Source organism: Heloderma suspectum, chromosome 7, assembly GCF_057233095.1.
Source record: "Heloderma suspectum isolate Gila_16-S chromosome 7, 16-S_ref, whole genome shotgun sequence".
NCBI lineage: Eukaryota > Metazoa > Chordata > Lepidosauria > Squamata > Helodermatidae > Heloderma > Heloderma suspectum.
In genome coordinates, this window is record NC_139464.1 from 119,199,954 (window position 1) to 119,220,154 (window position 20,201).

Genomic DNA, 20,201 nt, shown 5'->3' on the forward strand with positions numbered 1-20,201 from the left:
AATAGCCTTCATAGCAGCCTTCTCTAACCTGGGTCCCTCCAGATATTTTGGCTTTCAGTTTCCATTAGCCCCAACCAGCATAGCCAAAGGTCAGGATGATGGGAGTCTAAGACATCTGGAGGGACCTATGTTGGAGAAAGATGTTTTATAGAGTTGGCTCTGATGTGGCATAGTAAAAAATGTGACATAAGGCTCTAATTGGTTAGTTATATGAATTACTATTTCATGACCCCAAATCCTGCATGCTTTTTTCTATACAATATCCTATTATGCCTCAGATAGCATAGTTAGCAGATGAAACAACAGCTGATTGCTAAAAGCATAATAGGCAATAGAAGTCTTTATTTCTTTTGCTTTAACCAGTACAGAAAGTGCTCTTGAGACTCCTGGCCAAATTCAGAAGTGGTATCCAAGGTGGGTAAAGTTAGACTTCCCTTTGGTGAAGAATTCTGAAGGGATGTCTGAATTTTAGCCTGCAAATAGTTAATTTTTCATGCAATTAGAAATGAAATTGTGCTCAAACCTGCAAACAAAAAGCACTGTGTTAAAGGAGATGTTATAAGCTGTCTAGACTTAACAGTATGTTCTTCGCCTATTGCAGCACTTAAATCTTATTAATTAAGGAGGTGAATTCTTGGGAAATGCTACTCTTCATATAAACCTGGAGTGGACATGGGCTGGATCACATATGCACATTCTTCAGTGCAATATAAAGTGATGAACTGCATTTATGAATGGCCCATCACAGATCCGCATTGGAAAGACTTTTGTCTTGATCCATTAAGGAGATGCAATCCATGGATATAATTGCTGGATCAGAACTGAATGGACAGACTAGAGGCAGACCAGGCTTCCAACAAAATGCTCACAGGTTGTGGATGGTGTGCATCTGTCAGTGTGTGTGTATGTAAGTGAAAGAGAGAGCGCATGCATGCACACACACACTTTCCATCTGCTCTCTCGTTTCTGTGTACACACTGCTGCATGCAACATTTTCTGCATCGGGGACAATGTGAATGGTACTTCTTCTGTTGTCCGTCACCACAGACAGGATGTCACCAGTGTATACCAATGTGCCTGTTGTAAAAAGGCTGTGCTGTAGTACTTTTATTTTTCCACAGCAGTTGCATGTAAGATTCTATTCTGTGGGCTCACAAGATACTGTTCACCTGAAGTTATCCTATGATACTATATTTTTAGATTCATCTCTGGAAAATGTTGAAATGGCCCTGCAAATCCTACAACGGCCAAAAGCTATTAAAAACCACGAAGGATGTAGTGTTCTTTTTTCCCTCATAGTTTCTGAGCACCTGTTACACTTTCCTGCTTATTTCTGCAACCTGAAATGCCAGAAGACGAACAACCGCCTGGGATTTCACAATTCACCTGGGAGCCATGGCAACCAGGAATTCCATGCGAGCAAGTGAGCAAGGTGGTTGAGGAGGGACAGATCACTCCATCCCTCCTCTGCTAGCCTGCCAGGTTTCTGCAGTAGTTGCAGATAAATGAAAGTCTCTTCCTCCATGACTGGCGTGGAAATGTAGCAGGCTGGTGGAGATGGGAGTCTGCCAGTCAAGTTAGTAAGCTTCTTTTTTTACTACCCTGCTGAGAGGCACTAGTAGTCTGCATTTCTATGCTGGTTGTGGAAGAGGGAATGTCCCCTCCTCCACAGCAAGCCTGGAAACTCAGGCTACTAGCCTCTTAGCTTGCTAGTAAATTGTTTTGCACTACCTCTACAACAACTACTATTACCTACTAACTAACTACTAACTTTTGTGGGCTTATTTACAAGGCAGTGCTAGTATATTGCAGTTAAGGCTGCAATCCAATGAACACTTACTTGGCAATAAATCCCACTAGACTCAATGGGATTTACTTCAGAGAAAACATGCAAAGGTTCCCAAGACAGGCCATGCTCCAGTAGAAAGAACAGGAACACCGTTAATAATGATCAAGGGAAAACATCCTTCCCACAAGTAAAGTCTGAAATGTTTGAAGTTTTTATTGTTAAGTTTAGTTTAGGGGCAGAAGAGGACTAATCAGGGTCAGGCATACACAGTTCATAAAATCATGAGCAACGTGGAGAGAGGGACATTTTTCTCCCTCTCTCGTAATACTAGAGCATGGCTTCACACAGAGAAGCTGATTGACAGCTGGTTCAGGATGGCCAAAAAGAAATGCTCCTTCACAACATAGAACCATAGAACAGTAGGGTTGGAAGAGGCCTATAAGACCATTGAGTCCAACTCCCTGGTCAGTGCAGGAGTCCAAGTCAAAGCATCCCTGACAAGTGGCTGTCCAGCCTCATCTTGAATGCCTCCAGTGTGTAACTTACAGAACCCACTACCACACGATATAGTGATGGCTGCTAGCTTAGGACCAAATTAATCCTCCTTCACATCTCCTGTAATATAGGATATTATCCAATGTTAGTCCTATGTACAGTAGACCCATTGAAATGAATGTGACACTTAGTTGTGACTAACTTGTCTCATTCATTTCTGTGGATTTACTCTTTGTAGGCCTAACACTGGATAATACCCACATAGTTAAAGCAGATGTGTGATGCAATGTCACTGCACTGAGGGTGCTTCCAGACAGAGGGCTCCTGGCACTAAGAACCAGAAGGCACTGTACAGATCTTCCATCTTTTCTTTCTTAATGGATTAGCTGCAATAAGAGAAAAGATGGAAGAAGTGGTGGGAGAACACGAGATACAACTCAAAGACAATACCTGGACACACACACTCAGCCCCCGTAAAATTCCATGAATGAGGCAGCGTGATGGTGCCATGAAAGCCTCGTCTGGAAGCACTCTTGAGTATTTCCCTGAGCAGCCAATGAAGGTGGGAGAACTCTGATACTGTGCCATGTGTTTGTTGTAGTAGTAGTGTTTTAGTAGTTTTAGTAGAAGATTACAAGGAGAGGCATGGAGGAGAGGCTGATCAGTGGTGGCAACACATTCGTGATAATGTGTAACTTGGGACTTAGAGGGCTTTAAGGAAGGAATTCACATTTGTGAAGCATAGGCCTATAGCAGCTATGAACAATAACAGATAAGTGGAACACCCATGTGCATGGGCAGATTACCTCTGGGTACCAGACGCTAGAGTATGACTAGCGTGATAAACACAGATGGGGAATACTGCGCTAGGCATAAGAGCAAATATGGGAGAAGACACAAAAAGTGCTGTAAAAAGGGATAAAGAGGGCATTGTGTAACGTATAGCTAGGGAGGAAAGAAGGGGGAACATACAAGTATTTTCAGGGGCATAGAGATGGATAGCTTTATATTAAGGACTAGAAGCTCAAAATGGATGAAAGTGAAGGTGTCTTAATAAGAAATGTGTGATGTCTTGGAAGAGTAGGTGCCCACCTGTGATTCTCTTAAATACAAAGTATCCTTTCTTGAGACAGGTTTTTATTGGATGATTTAGGGCTAAAGCAGATAAAACAATGGAGACAACAGTTTCCAGGGAAGGTATTTCACAAAAGTTGACTGTTCTTTTCTTCTTCTAGACTTAAATAAAGGTATATATGGACAAAAAAGAGGGTGGTAAAAAAAATGGTCTTATTTGCAAAGTTAATTAATTGCAGTCCCAGCTGCATCTTCCTAGAATTCAAAAACAGCAAAAACAAATGTGTGTTGTTATCATGTGAGCTATAGCTTAAGGTGAGGGATGGTGTACTGCACAGAGAGTCTTGTTGTATCACATGAAAATACACACTTTGGCTTGCAAAGTGTTACCTATTTTGTTTGTCTCTCAAAAAGTATTCTGATTGGTGAAAGGATTAGGCCATGGAACAGCAAAGAGACTGGGATAGACAGGGACAGGCAATTAGAGGCCTAAGGAGCTCAACTTCACTTCTGGAGGCTTCCCACCATTCCCCCGCGTAACTTCAAGCCTAAGCCGCTCTCTTATTATGCAGCTTAGCTGCGTCCGCCCATGTGATCTGAGGCACAAGCCTAGGACTGTCAAACTCCCTGTAAATAGAGGCTTATTCTCATTCTGCATGTCAGTAGATCCCTCTCATTTGCCTAAGTCTGGAAGAAAGTAGCTGGACTGTATAAGAGGGCTCTGCCAGTGCGTCTGCTGCCATTCACAGCGGTGAGGAGGGGTGTCAAGAGCCCTTTGCCTAGGAGAACCAATGTTGTGAGGTGGATAGAGCGTTGAACTAGCTGGGGAGAATTGTGTTTAATTCCTGTTTATGTATGAAACTCACTAGTTGACCATGGGCCAGTTCATGCTCTCTCAGCCTAACCTATTTCACAGGAATTGTTGTCAGGACAAAATGGAAAAAAGTCCTATCCATCCATCCATCCATCCATCCATCTATCTATCTATCTCACCCTGAGTACATTGCAGGTAGGGCAAAATAAAAATAAAACCAAAATTGTCAGCATCCTGGCTCTTGTGGGGGTGAGTCAATGGACCAGTGTTGCTGGCTTTGAAGTGTTTTCAGCTCAAACTCTGCCCCCCTGTTAAACACACAAACAAACAAATAAGCAAACCTGTTCCTGACCGGAGGATAACGGAAGCCCCCTACCTCAGTTCCATTTGAGGGAGTCTTATTGCCATTCTTACCTCTGAGAAGAAGTTGAATTTTTGTAGAAAATATTTCCAGTCTATGGAGTGCTTGCCACGAAGTCGCTGAAGTTTGAGGAGATGGTTGAATTGCTTTTCTGAGAGCGTGAAACAGAAGTGGTGAAGCACCTGCCGGAAATCCAGGGTCGAAATTGCCCCTGTATGCTCCTTGTCAAAAGCAGAAAATGCCTGCAAACAGAAAAAAGAATTCTATCTCTAAATGGCTGGTATGTGAGAAAGTGATTTCTCTCTAGCGAGGCTATTACTGAATGACAGAGATAAATGTATAGGCAACGCACATCCCTTTGCCACTTCAAATGTTCTACATATGAAATGATGCTACGGATTTCCCAATGAATACTTGTTCAAGCATCTAGTTAGCTGAACAGTTCAAAGAACTGCTTCTCCTCTGGCAGGAGTGTCAGGTGGGAAGGCTGTTTACAGTAGGCCTCCATAGCAACCAAAGGCAGCCAGAGAGACCTGGGTGCTGAACAATGCTTTGAGAGCCTAGCCAGAATGAGAGAAGACATGCCATCTATCAAGCCATGGAACCTACCCTTTCTAACCATTATGGGATGGCCAATCAAGGTTGACAAGGAGCTGCGGCCAATCCTGGATCTCTGACGAGTATGTGCAAACATGTATTAGCCTCATTCACCTATCACACTTTTTGGTATATACATCAAAAACTGCTAACAAAAATGTGTCTGTTAGGGAAAGCTGCATGTAAAATGTGTCTGTTAGGGAAAGCTACGTGCAACTTTTATTGCGGTTTGAAAACAACCACGGACTGATGAAGAAATTGGACGGAAGGGACTTATGATGGAATACTTGCAAAACTGACTGGAAATAAACGCATTCATCCCAGACTGTGCTCCTGATCCTACCAAGGTAATGCAGAACAACCCTGTCCAGTACGGGCTGAATACTACCTCCTTGTGCAGAAGAATAACCTGCTAACAGTACTGCTGCTTTGTCTGGATTGAGCTTCAGTTTTTTGGCCCTTATCTAGTCCAGTACCACTCCCAGACACTGACTTAGCATCTCCACTGGGCTCACCTAAGTCAAATGTAAAAGAGAAATAGAACTGGGTGTCACCCACATTCAAATTCTCAGACGACCTCACTCAGTGGTTTCATGTAGAACTTTAAATAGTTGTGGGGCAGGATAGAAACCTATGGGACTCCACAGCATAAATGCCATGGGGCGAAGCAATAGTACCCTCCTCTGTACACCACCTTCTGGAATTGGCCCTCCAGGTAGGAACAGAACCACAGAAACACAGTGTCTCCCATATCCATTCCAGAGAGCTTATTTATTTATTTATTTCTATACCACCCAATAGCCGAAGCTCTCTGGGCGGTTCACAAAAACTAAAACCAAACAACACACAATAAAACAATTTAAAATATATAGAACATTAAAACCACAATATCCGAAAGGATACCAAAGCTCATGGTGTTGAAGGCTGCTGAGAGTCCAGGAGAGGCACTGCTGTCCAAGTACAGAGTAGTGGCATAGGCAGAACAATGTCCTGATGTGGTATAACACAGCTCTTTTGTTCCATTTCTTTTAAAACAGACACATTTCATGTTTTTCCCTGCAGCCACAGCTGAAGACCAATTTGAGAACCACTGCTTTAGGGAAGCAACATTTGCAAAAAAAAAAAAAGAGTATGGCTCCCTTGGTCTTCTGAGTGGTTACAATGCACAAAGCATGCAACTTCCCTTACTGCACTGATTAAGAGGAACAGTTCTGACCCATCACCTTCCTTCTTTTGTCTCCATACACACCCAACAGGAGATGTAAGAAACGTGCTCTTTCTCTGAGAGCTGTTTGTGCTGCCCCTGGAAGTCCGACATCACCTGGGGAGCCATTGTGTTAGACCAGTGCATCCACCTTCATCAGTGGATCTACCTACAAGCCAGCTTCTGGGTTCCCTCATGCTCTAGTACTGACTCCATCATAACAAAGAACAAGAGGCTTGAAGACAAAGGGATTGGCCTCTGCAGATGGGGTCAGTTCTTAATGGGTCAGAGACACAGTTGAATGGGAGAAAAAATCTTACCCTAGACATTGGACACTCCAATGGTGTCCCTGAGTGCACTTTTTAATTCCCCCCGCCATACAGGTGAATGCCTTCCAGTCTCTTCTACAGAGCTTCTCTTTGGTGCACTGTCTGAAGTGGAGGCTTCACCTGGTCACCAGCACTCTGACGCTGAGTGGCTTCACTTCCACTAGGAGCAACCCCACTGCAGGGTGCAACACATCTCTTTGTCCCTTCCTATCCTATTCCAAGCCAAGAATGTGTGGGACTTGAAAAGAGGACAGGCTAGATCAATAACAGGAGATCAGGACCCTGGTCAGCTCCCTATGGAGGGAGGGGGATTCTAGATTGCTGCCTCCCAGGGTTAAGCATCAAGAAAGATTGGTAAGAAAAAGGGTGGAAAGAGCGTCGGGAAAACACTGGAGCGTTACAAGTGGAAGACATCGTTGTCCAGACCCCCTGTAAGATGTTGTGAATGAGCAGGGCGATTGCACAATAAAAGCCTAATCTGGAAGCACCCCAATGATCAGAGACATGGTGACAAGCCCAGGATGTTGTTCTAGCAATTGTCTGGAACCAGCTGTGGGTTTTCACAGTTGTCTCGAACTCTGCCTCCCCTCCCCATGAAAGCTAAAGGGCTCATGCCCTGTTCTCCAGGCACTGGCTTCAGTGCGACTGGGTAGCAGTGAGGGGCTCTCTCACACTGTTCAGGTTCTGAGAAGGAGTCATCCTGAGTCAGAGAAGCGGGGAGGGCTACTTGCGCAGGCAAAGAAGATACCAGCAGTGCGAGCTCCTGTGGCTCCCCTCCTGCGGGTATTTCTGGGGCTCTCTTTGTGCAGGACTCCTGCCCCATTGCCTGTGTCCTCAGGGTCCAACCAAGGGCCATGAAATTGCCCTCCCTCTCCTTGTCATAATGATGGGCATTTGCTAATAAATTGTGATGACTGCATGCCACCTACCTTGTATAACAAATCAGATGAAGCTGTAACTATCTGTTTTATTTTTGTCATGGCTTCTTCTATGCTGAGTTGCACGAAGCTAATGGGCGGTACAGGTGGAACAGTATTCCTTCTCCATCGTTTGAATGCTCCACGATCATCAATAGCTCTTAGAAAATCAAAATATGAAATCTTGTTGTCCTGTATGCTAATTCCTAAGCTAAGGAAAAAAGGAACGGAAGACTGAAGATTTATTTCTTATATCCAAAGTCTTGCTACTAAAGCTGCTGCTACTAATCATTCCATTATAGGTCTTTGTATAGTTCTAGGATTGCTACATGGCTAGTTTTAAATTGATGACAGTATTCTCGTGCCAGCCAGCTGAGAGTTTTCTTTTGTTTTTCTTTTTTTATGTTTTAGCTCAGCTACAATACCAGGCAATAAGCAATTTTCCATTTGCATATATTTAAACTGATTATTCAGTTATTTGGATTTCTATCTTGCAAATCCTGAAAGGTTTTGTTGGAGAATAACCCAAAACCCCACAGAGATTTTAAAACAACACTATAATATCCCAGCAAAAATTAAAGGATCCAGGAAAGGACAGGGTTATTCCTCCTTCTCCTGCCCTTCTGTATCTGCTGCTTAACCTCAGCCACTAAAAGTTGAACGCAGAAGGGAGCTCTGTGAAAAAGTCCAGCAAATTGCTGCAGCTTTGTTCAGTCTCCCAGGGGAAGAAGGCTCTTTACATAACATAGTCAAGTGGAGCTGTCATAAGCAGAAAGTAAAGAATAATTAGGGTAAGCATCAGCACTAAACATTCTACAACATTTTGTGCTTTCAGGAAAGGACAGGATTGAGTTTACATATCCACATTCATTATTTTGATGACATCATGAAGTGTTGACCTGCATGTGCAGGGCAGCTTTCCCAGATGAATTGTCACAAGAAAACTTTCATATCAACTTGCATCACACCTGATGCAATGACGCCAGTTCGCACAGTCAGCGGCAAGTCCCTAAAGTTTGGGTAATCAAGTAGATGGGACTCTGAGTGGTGTTACATAGGTGTGGACCATCCCTAGCTCAAAGAGCTGTCTGGCATTTTTAGAACCCACCCATGCTGCTTACCCAGTCTTTTGCTTCCATCACTGCTTAGTGCTATCGTTACATACTAATTCAAAGGAATTTATCTGATGCTAATTTCCCTTTACTGAGTTCAATTTAAAAGGGATATGTAAAATAAAACCAAGATGAGGTCTTTCTGAACATTTAGCCAAAAACATTTATTGCACTGAGGAAAAAGAGGACCCAAGCCCATTGCTTCTTCATACTTGTTCACTGTTTTTCAGTGAAATGTATGTACGTATGTATGTATTTATGTGATTTATTAGCCGCCCATCTGGCCGGCTACCCAGCCGCTCTAGGTGACATACAGTACTAATAACAAATTTACATAATCAACTGGAAAAAAAAACATAATGAAACAACACCGCTCTAAAAAACCCTAACCCACCCCAAATGCCCGCCTGAAAACTCAGGTTTTTAAAGCCCAGCGGAAGCTCATCGAAGAGGGGACATGGCAGAGGTCACTAGGGAGAGAATTGAAGAACTGATAACAATACAAACATAGATGGTGAACCTGATAGGCCCAAGGGGGGATTGTGAAAGTAGGCCTGACCAGGCCTTGTAAGTAGTTTGGTTCCGGCAAGGTGCCTGATGGGATTGAGTGTGTGTGTGTGTGTTTGTGCATGTGACCATGAGAAAGTAATTGTGACTTGCTCATAAGCAGGAATTCCTATCCACCAAAGTAAGTCATCCCTAAAGATAAGAAGGCTGCTGTGCTGATAAGACTGAGTACTCACATTCAACCCTGTCTCCAAAACCTTTCTAACCTGCTTCTCAAACATTGAAGGAATTGTGGGATGGCAAAAGAGAGGAAAGAAAAGGAGACAGTGCAGGCTGGACAGCTCCGAGGAGAGGGCCACAGCTCAGTGATCTGCATGCAAAAGGCCCCGGGTTCAAGATTCTTCTCATCTCCAGTCTGGGCTGAGAAAGACTCCCGTCTAACCCTGGAGAGCTGCTGCCAGTTGGTATAGACCGGGGGTGGATGACCTCTTTTGCTGCAGGGGCCAGATTGTCCTCACCACCAAGCTAGATTATGTTAACAGGGTGCGGCCCTGCCCCGAAGCCTCTCCCCTCCTGTGACACGCCCACCCCTGACTTGGACAATCAGCACTGCATTGGTTCTCTGCCTCTGTCTGGTGGAGAGCGAGGAGAAGTTACCACCAGAGGTAGCAGTGCAGTGCCAAGGAAGGTGCTTGAGGGGGACGTCCTACCGCTGTGAGAGAGAGCGGGCCAGCAAGAGGCGGCAGCTGCCGTTCCTCTTTCACAGCGGCAGGTCAGCTCTGCAACCTTCCGGGATGCTGAGCCCCTAGCAGTTGCCTGAGGGTGCCAATCCCTGCTAGTCCTGGCCCCTTATCGTAGAAGTCAGGAAGGGCTTTTTTATATCCTTACTTTAGGACAGTAATATCTTCAGGCCAAGAAATGTTGGTGCCTGCACTGGAAAAACCAAACGGTGCCTGTCCCCACACCACCCTGCTACAGCAAAAACGTAAGAATAAGGGGAATAAGTGACAATGTGCTGCTCTTGCAGCCACCTGGAGGCTTTACTCTGCCTCATGATAGGGTTGGTCCTGCGTTCTTCCTCACACAGTTCTCAGAGGATATTGCAAAGAAACTCTTAAATTCAGCCAAGATCAATAGTGTAGATCTGGAGCAGAAGTCCCATTTCTGGCATTAAAGGATTACACTGAAGTACCTCTTGTGGCCTGTTTTCACTGTAAATCACTCAGTGATGACTCTCTCCAAAATGACCCATTGCCAGAATATTCATTGGCAACAATAACTAATTAAGTGGGTAAGAAACTATTTTAACAAAAAGGAGCCTTGATAGGGGCTGGAATATAATGCACAGACCCAAATATCTGCTACTAACCCCCCCACCCCACCCCCAGCACATTCAAGAGCATTGCTTTTGCATCTTGCAGCTGCAGAACACTCCAATCCACGCATTAGCCTGTGTCAAGCTGGCTCAGATGTTAGAGGCTCAGTGGAAAAAGAAATAATCAACGCACTTCAGTGGAGGAATAAATTGCCAAGTTGGTATTAAAATTTTAGTAATAAAACCAAATGCATATGCTAATCTACTCTATTATTTAAGGCGGGGTGGGGGGAGAAAAGACTCTTTCCGATCTGGAAAGGACTAGTCTGCAGAAAATTACAATGAATGGAAGTGTTTATCATCAAAAAGTCTTTGAGGAAAGAAGCATGCAGCAAAAAATTCTTATTAGAGGCTTAATTCAAGGGAGCTTAATCACTCAATTTATAGGTGGAGTGAAAAGATTTTGTTTAGGTTTTTCTTCTCCTTCTACTCCTTCCAAAAGTAAAGGGGGGAAAAGTCTTCTTTGGGGTGTAATTCTACTGAATCTTGCACTCTCATATAATCAATGGCATTTTAAGATTTCCTCTGCATAGAAAGGTAGATTTTTTTTACATCTAACAAGTCCCTTGAATTCTCTGCTCTGATTAGTTATTGCCTATTCCTTGGGCTCACATAAAAAGCCTGATGTTAACTTTCTATACAAAATGCATATATTTTCCCAGTAGTGTAAGTATCCATTATTATTGCTGTCTGGTCTCAGAAAACAAGGAATAAAAAGAACTATATTTCTTAGTGGACCAGCCACAATTAGTAAAAGCATTATCTCTGAAATTGTTGCAGAGTAATGGTATTGTTGGCCTGTCTCCCTCTTCAGCTTTTGCAAGGTAAAAATAAATATATTTTTTCTAAAATCAACCATGAAATTAAATTAAACGGATATCTTACTAATTTCTTGAACTATTTACTGTGTTAAAGGCAAATCAAATGAACACAACAAGTTGGGTTTTGCAGAAATTGCAGGTATACCACTTGGAGGAGGGGGGCAGGGAAGGTAATTGGGAATGTAGATGCTTTGAAAACTAAATCTACCTTAAATTAAAATACTTTGGTGGAATCTGCTATCTAATACATTTGATGAAAGAAAAGTTCAAATCCCACTCGTTCAAAATGACCAAGCTGATAGGCTGATCATTCAGTGAAAGGCAAACTGAAAAAAAGTTGTCACCCCAACTCTATATGCATTTAAATCTATTGGATGTATGTTATGATCAGCATGTGGAAGATGAGGGTGTTAGTGCATTGACTGCACATATACTTAATAAATGTACTCAACTAAGTTAGATCCATTAAAGTTGTGACAATCATAATAACCTGTACAGAAGTTCACTATACTGTTCATAGCCAAGGCAGCAGTGAAAGTATTCCAGCATCTTGCGTAGATTGCCCACTGATATGCAGCCTTCTTTGTTTTTATCCTGTTGCAAAAGGGCCTTGTGGAAGTCTTGGGAGCGTTCATGGTACTTCTCTCTAAAAGAAAGTCAATTTCCAGTTTAGCTTCCTCGTTAAATATTCTAATTTCTTGGCTTGCAAAATTCCTATCAGGCCCGTACAACATGTGACTCAACAAGCGCAACACAGCCTACCAGCCATGTATCTTGGCTTACCAGGGACTCAATAAACCTCCTGATTTTCCTGACTGCAGCAGACTGGAGAAGCTGTGGGGTTTCAGTCAGCTAGCAGCTGCAATACATGGCTGATGGGGTCGCGAGCGGCTTGGTGGGTCACACGTTGTGAAGCCATGCTTTAGTATGGGAGTGTGGCAGGTTTGGGCAGAAAGAACAGACATTCTGCCTCTATCATATCCAGCTTGCGATGCCAGAACAGAGAAAATCAGTGAAACTGAGGGGCTGCTAAGGTTGCCAAATGGGAGACAGAGCAGCTCTAACCCCTTCACCCATTTGCTCCCCAATACTTATGTCTTCCCCTCCCTCGAGTGCCACAGAACAAGTGAGGGAGGGGAGGGGCAGGGGAATGGGCAGGAGAAACCTGCTTTGTCTAATGGGAGATTTAAACATCTACGCCCAGTCTCTGGGCTGCAAGGTGACAGAGCTACTGCTAAGCATCTGAGCTGTGGACAGGGAAGTCCCTGGTTCACCTCAGCCATGAACTTCACAGGTGGCCTTAGACAAGCCACTGTTCTCTCAGCCTCATCCCTCCACTCCACGTTTACAAATAGGGATAATAATGCAGGCCTACCATAAAGGGCAGTTATAAGGAATACTGACATTCTGACTGGGTTCAGACAGCGTGCCTTGGCTCATCGTGGATTATTTAACCACAACAAGCTGTGGTGCCTGTGGGCACCAGGTTGCATATGCTCGGGGGCTGTCGTGTTGTGCGAACCCGTTGAGCGTGGGTTATGTGAGGGTTTAACTACCCTCACACAACCCTAAAATAGACCATGGGTTATGTGAGGGTTGTTTACCCCTGGCATAACCCACGCTTGCCTGGTTTGCATGACATGACAACCCCCAAGTGGGCGTTGCATATTCAAAATGGAGACTGCACACACCCTGCAGCCTTACCATAGAATGTGTCATGCGAATAGCCTCAGCGTATGTGAAGCACTATAAACAATTAACATGCTCTTAAACAATTAAGGGTCTCCCGCACTGGAGGCATTCAAGACGAGGCTTGACAGCCATCTGTCAGGGATGCTCTGACTTGGATTCCTGCACTGAGCAGGGGGTTGGACTCGATGGCCTTATAGGCCCCTTCCAACCCTACCATTCTATTATTCTATGCACTATATAAATGTTACAGTATCATCATCTGCATCACAGTTATTACGTTGTTCTTGATCCTTGACAGCATCTTTAGATTCTAAGTACCATATAAAACTCCCCTTCATGGATCACTGCCTTGTTGTGACGAAGGGGCTTGTGTAACTCAGTGAAGCCATAAGCTATGCCGTGCAGGGCCACCCAAGACAGACAGGTCATGGCAGAGAGTTCTGACAAAATGTGGTCCACTGGAGAAGGAAATGGCAACCCACGCCAGTATTCCTGCCAAGAAAACCCCATGAGACGTATCACAAGGCTAAAAGATATGACGCTGGAAGGTGAGCCCCTCAGGTCGGAAAGTGTCCAATATACTATTGGGGAAGAGCAGAGGGAATTTCCAAGTAGCGCCAGAAAGAGTGAAGCGGCTGGGCCAAAGCCAAAAGGACACTCAGCTGTGGATGTGTCTGGTGGTGAAAAGAAAATCCAATGCTGTAAAGAACAATATTGTTTAGGAACCTGGAATGTAAGATCAATGAATCAAGGTAAGCTGGAGGTGGTCAAACATGAGATGGCAAGATTGAACATCGACATCTTGGGAATCAGCAAACTAAAATGGACAAGCATGGGCGAATTTAAGTCAGGTGACCATCATATCTACTACTGTGGGCAAGAATCCCTTAGAAGAAATGGAGTAGCACTCATAGTCAACAAAAGGGTGGGAAAAGCAGTACTGGGGTACAATCTCAAAAATAATATAATGATCTCAGTACGAATCCAAGGCAAACCATTCAACATCACAGTAATTCAAGTCTATGCCCCAGCCACTGAGGCCGAAGAAGCTGAGGTTGATCGGTTCTATGAAGACCTACAACACCTTCTAGAACTAACACCAAAAAAAGATGTCCTTTTCATCATGGGGGACTGGAATGCTAAAGTAGGAAGTCAAGAAATCACCGGGATAACAGGCAAGCATGGCCTTGGTGTACAAAAGGAAGCAGGACAAAGGCTAATAGAGTTTTGCCAAGAGAACACGCTGATCATGGCAAACACTCTTTTCCAACAGCACAAGAGGCGATTCTACACATGGACATCACCAGAGGGTCAATATCGCAATCAGACTGATTATGTACTTTGCAGCCAAAGATGGAGAAGCTCTATACAGTCAGTAAAAACAAGACCTGGAGCTGACTGTGGCTCAGATCATGAGCTTCTTGTTGCAAAATTTCGGCTGAAATTGAAGAACGTAGGGAAAACCACTAAACCATTCAGGTATGACCTCAATCATATCCCTTATGAAGATACAGTGGAGGTGACAAATAGATTTAAGGGATTAGACCTGATAGACAGAGTGCCTGAGGAACTATGGACGGAGGTCTGTAACGTTGTTCAGGAGGCAGCAACTCAATCCGTCCCAAAGAAAAAGAAATGCAAGAAAGCAAAGTGGCTGTCTGATGAGGCTTTACAAGTAGCTGAGGAAAGAAGGGAAGCGAAAAGCAAGGGAGAAAGGGGAAGATATATCCAACTGAATGCAGAGTTCCAGAGAACAGCAAGGAGAGACAAGAAGGCCTTCTTAAATGAACAATGCAAAGAAATCGAGGAAAACAATAGAATGGGAAAGACTAGAGATCTTCTTCAGAAAATCGGAGATCTCAAGGGAACGTTTTGTGCAAAGACGGGCATGATAAAGGACAAAGAAGGCAGGGACCTAACAGAAGCAGATGAGATTAAGAAGAGGAGGAAAGAATACATAGAAGAACTATACAGGAAAGATCTTAATGTCCCTGATAGCCATGACAGTGCAGTCACTGAACTTGAGCCGGACATCCTAGAGAGTGAAGTCAAGTGGGCCTTAGGAAGTATTACTAATAACAAAGCTGGTAGAGATGACAGTATTCCAGCTGAGCTATTTAAAATCCTAAAAGATGATGCTGTTAAAGTGCTGCACTCAGTATGTCAACAAATTTTGAACCCTCAACAGTGGCCACAAGACTGGAAAACGTCAGTTTACATTCCAGTTCCAAAGAAGGGCAATGCCAAAGAGTGTTCAAACTACCGTACAATTGCACTCATTTCACATGCCAGCAAGGTTATGCTCAAGATCCTATAAGCTAGGCTTCAGCAGTATGTGAACCGAGAACTACCGGAAGTACAAGCTGGGTTTCGAAGAGGCAGAGGAACTAGAGATCAAATCGCCAACATTCGCTGGATCATGGAGAAAGCAAGAGAATTCCAGAAAAATGTCTATTTCTGCTTCATTGACTACGCTAAAGCCTTTGATTGTGTGGATCACAACAAACTCTGGCAAATTCTTCAAGAGATGGGAGTACCAGACCACCTTACCTGTCTCCTGAGAAACCTGTACGAGGGTCAAGAAGCAACAGTAAGAACCAGACATGGAACAACTGATTGGTTCAAAATTGGGAAAGGAGTACGACAAGGCTGCATATTGTCGCCCTGCTCATTTAACTTATATGCAGAGTACATCATGAGAAATACCAGGTTGGATGAATCACACGTCGGAATTAAGATTGCTGGGAGAATTATCAACAACCTCAGATATGTAGACAATACCACCCTAATGGCAGAAAGCGAAGAAGATCTAAAGAGCCTCTTGTTGGGGGTGAAAGAGGAGAGTGCAAAAGCTGGTTTGAAACTCAACATTAAAAAAACTAAGCATCTGGCCCCATTACTTCCTGGCATATAGAAGGGGAAGAAATGGAAGCAGTGACAGATGTTATTTTCTTGGGCTCCAAGATCACCGCAGACGATAACTGTAGCCGTGAAATTAAAAGGCGCTTTAAAAATTCAAAGACGCTTGCTCCTTGGGAGGAAAGCTATGGCAAACCTAGACAGCATAGTAAGAAGCAGAGACATTACCTTGCCGACAAAGGTCCGTATAATCAAAGCTATGGTTTTCCCAGTAGCAACGTATGGCTGTGAGAGCTGGACTATAAGGAAGGCTGAGCGCCGAAGAATCGATGCGTTCAAACTGTGGTGCTGGAGAAGACTCTTACGAGTCCCCTGGACTGCAAGGAGGTCAAACCAGTCCATCCTAAAGGAAATCAACCCTGAGTGCTCATTGGAAGGACAGATCCTGAAGCTGAAGCTCAAATATTTTGGCCACCTAATGCAAAGAGAAAACTCCCTGGAAAAGACCCTGATGCTGGGAAATATTGAAGGCAAAAGGAGAAGAGGATGGCAGAGGATGAGATGGCTAGATAGCATCACTGATGCAATGAATATGAACTTGAGCACACCCCGGGAGCGAGCAGAGGACAGGAAGGCCTGGCGTGCTATGGTCCATGGGGTCACGAAGAGTCGGACACGACTTAGTGACTGAAGAACAACAACCACATAAAACTGCAGTAGAATAACAGCAGGAGCAACAATCTGGAATCCCTTTCAGTTGCGTGTTACATGCCTAAGTAGCTAAAATGATAGCTTCGCATTGCTGCTGTTACATTCCACGTATACCTTCCAGATCAAAACAAAAAAAAAAGGGCAATCAAAACCTTTCTTTCTATCCTTATTTTTAGAAAACTGAGACATTCAGCCGTTTCTTGGACTGAGTAAATGGTTGCCAAGCAGTAATTATTCCAATCGTGGCAGAAAAATTGAGCACCAAGTATATGTTTTAAACTATGGATTCAGCCAGGCTGCCAACCCCCACCCCCTACCCCCAAACAAAAAGCCCACCACCCAATCTTCACTTGCAAATGTTTTGTATTTCCCTTGAAGTGCTGGAGAATCACTGTTCAAATGTTTCTAATTTGGGGTATTTGTTCCTCTTGAGTTAAAACAAAAGGAAAAAATTATACACCCAGATTTCCCCCCTTCTTGAATATTAAGTTTCTCAGACCCCTTTGTCAGTTGAACTGTGCCTAAACTATAAGCTAATGAACACATTTTACAAAACATTTAGGATGAAATTGAAAGAGCAGCATACAAAAGCATTTAGGTTCTGCACTATGAATAGCTAGGGCTTTAGCTAGGGTAATACAGGTGGTGTTTTGTAATAGGAGAACAAAGAATATGCTAGTACCATTATAGAGAGAGGTCCCCTTCTGTTATTGGCATCACCATTAAAATAGATAAATGTTGATGGGACAAATATTATTTCCATTTTTCCTTGGACGTAAACCAGAGATTTTAATTGGTTGGGCAGTGGGGGAACTCAGCAAGGTCCAAAGGTTAATTTGCCATAGCGTAAAAGTAGCAATAGAGCTTCCCACTTTGTGGCCATATAGCAAAGTAGAACACATGCAATGGGGTTCCCTCATTGGTGGCCATTATTTATGTGGATTCTTTTGTGGAAAAATTCACAGCGATGGGACCAACTCATGCAGTGAGTTCCACAGCAGATATGGCCACAGGATGAGAAACACTCCACCAAAATACCAATCCCACATGGCAAAAATTAACATCAAGACTGATTCTCACTTTCCTTGGAGAAGTCTAACAGCTCAGAGATGATGTTACTGTTGTCTCTCCCTTCCTTCCCACCACTTGTGAAATTTAAATTGTTAGCTCCTTGGGCAAGGCCCTGTCTTTTTTGCTTACTTGACATAGACACTTCTGTATAATCAGACAATAACATCCTCAAGTATGGAGAAATTTAAAATAACTGTCTGCTGCCCACTAGGAGGATGACGATGGCCACATCTTCATAAATAAAGAACCATACTAACAAATATTGGGCTTTTCTGCATGAGGCTTTTAATCCACCACTTTGCCAAGGCTTCTGCTTCTGGATTTTTTGTGGGATTAAGTTAGGCTCCTTCACACATTTTTTTCCAGCGTTTTTCATTCTCTGCCTTTCTATATGTTCCATTACGCAACCATTAGGTGGTGCTGTGGTATATTGGAATTTCACAAATACACCAGAGTTTCATGCTGCCGTTCATGGAAGTACCAGACTTTCCTCATTAGAAACCACCCGCACCCCCCGCTATAATGGTTGCAACGAATAGGAGAAGCCCTGGAGGATGATGTCGTCGTGTAAAGCACCCACAAACTACCATGAATCACAAGCGCACAATAAATGCCTCGTGTAGAAAGGCTCATTATCCTATAAGCACAATAGCAATGCTAAAGCAGTTTACTTACCTGATCTTAATTATAATCTCATTGATGTCAAGGTGCTTCCTTTCCTCTCTTTTGTAATGATCCATAAAGCGTATGTAGTTCTCTGTCATAATCCGCTTGTTGAGGCCAGTGTCAGGAGGTACATTCTGCACACCCATTTTTTGCAGGAATTCTTGATGGGTAAGGTAGCCTTTTGCATTGATGTCATACCTTTAAAAATACCAGGGAACACATATTTCCTTTTATGAGTTACTAACCTTTACAGGCCCAATTTAGTAAGGTACTGACTCCTGAGCATTCTAAGCCGGATTCCTCCATGGAAGAATATGCAGGGAACCACATTAGGAGATAAGTAAAATCATTTTTAAAGCCATCTATGCTAGTGGGCATTACCCAAATATGTATTATGACATAATATTTTTCATTTGTGCTCCTTCAAAGTTATCCAGCTGCCTTGGATACAGAGCATGAGTTGGAATTGGGCCCTAGTCTGATACAGTGAAATGTTTAAATATGCTTCCAACTTCCCATATATCATCTTGTTGAATCTACTCACAATCAGTGATTCCACACACACCTATGTGCCAGAGCATTCACCAAGAACGGCTCATGTGTCTGAAAGTGATATGAAACACACAGACCACAAACCACCCTACTGGGTTTATTAACTTTCTGAGCTCTGGTTGAACTTTTAGAACGCTCTTATAATTTATTTTATTTGTTTATTAAATATCTATGCAGCCCAATAGCCAAAGCTCGCCACAGGTTCCCAGTCACACAGGTTTGTAGGCATGTTTGGCCTTACTTTAGCCCTGCTTGTGTTGCAGGTGACTGCCTGCACAAGGCACTTGTCTCTTGACCAGCCCACCAGCACTCATTTCTCCCTGCTCACGATAGCGTACAGCCCTTCCTATCCCGAAACATTCTGGAATTTCCTCAGGGGGCCATCTCTGATTGGCCTCTTCTTGCCTTAGTGTGCTATCTCCTCTTCGCTTTCCTGCAGCCCTCATTCTCTACCTAGCATTCCTCCAGGTTCCTCTTTCTTAAACCAATTACTTCAAACCCTTCCTCCAGCCTCTTTGCTATGTGTCTCTTAGCTTCCCTGCCTTCTCTGACCTCTCCCCAGTCTTCAGCATTCTGTGTGTGAAGTTTTAATGCCAGCCGCCCTGACAGATTTCTTGTCCCTCACATAAGTTGGATTGCAAGCTGTTTAGAAACTTATTCGGGTGTTCAATGCACACAGACAGTATTTCTGTTTCCCGCCTCCCAGCTGAGCAGAGCAGAGCAGAGCAAGCTGCTCCAGCTGGTCCAGGGACTACAGAAGCAGGCAAGCTTCCAGAGAGCGAGCGAACAGAGTGAGCGGACAGGGGGAGCAAACAGGAGTTGGCCAGGGGAGTTGCAGTGGTTGAAGAGACAAAGGAGACAAAGGAGACAGAGGCTAAGAGGTAAGTGGGTTGCAGGAAGCCCAGGGCGCTGCCCTTTATCATTCTGATTGGCTGTGAGCTCACCAGGTGCTTCTGAGAGCTCCAACTGAATTGGAGGGGTGTGGCCTGAGTACTCCCAGCAGCTGAGTGGGCGGGAAGCTTCAGTCTGTTTCCCGCCTCCCAGCTGAGCAGAGCAGAGCAGAGCAGAGCAAGCTGCTCCAGCTGGTCCAGGGACTACAGAAGCAGGCAAGCTCCCAGAGAGCGAGCGAACAGAGCGAGCGGACAGGGGGAGCAAACAGGAGTTGGCCAGGGGAGTTCGGCAGGGGAGGTCAAGGGGGAGGCCCCTAACATTTTTTTTTTATTATTTTAATTTTTTATTTTAACTAACTTTTTTC

General features: G+C 43.9%; 1 protein-coding gene across 1 annotated transcript in view; it reads right to left on the reverse strand.

Moving 5' to 3' along the window:
- EFCAB6 (EF-hand calcium binding domain 6) overlaps positions 1-20,201 on the reverse strand; it is a 167,896-nt gene that overhangs the window by 27,273 nt on the left and 120,422 nt on the right. Inside the window, exons 22-25 of the mRNA XM_084811856.1 lie at positions 18,404-18,592; positions 11,886-12,041; positions 7,593-7,791; positions 4,587-4,775 (exon numbers count right to left, since the gene is read on the reverse strand). Of these exons, the coding sequence (XP_084667982.1) occupies positions 4,587-4,775; positions 7,593-7,791; positions 11,886-12,041; positions 18,404-18,592 (733 nt within the window). The remainder of the gene's footprint in view (positions 1-4,586; positions 4,776-7,592; positions 7,792-11,885; positions 12,042-18,403; positions 18,593-20,201) is intronic.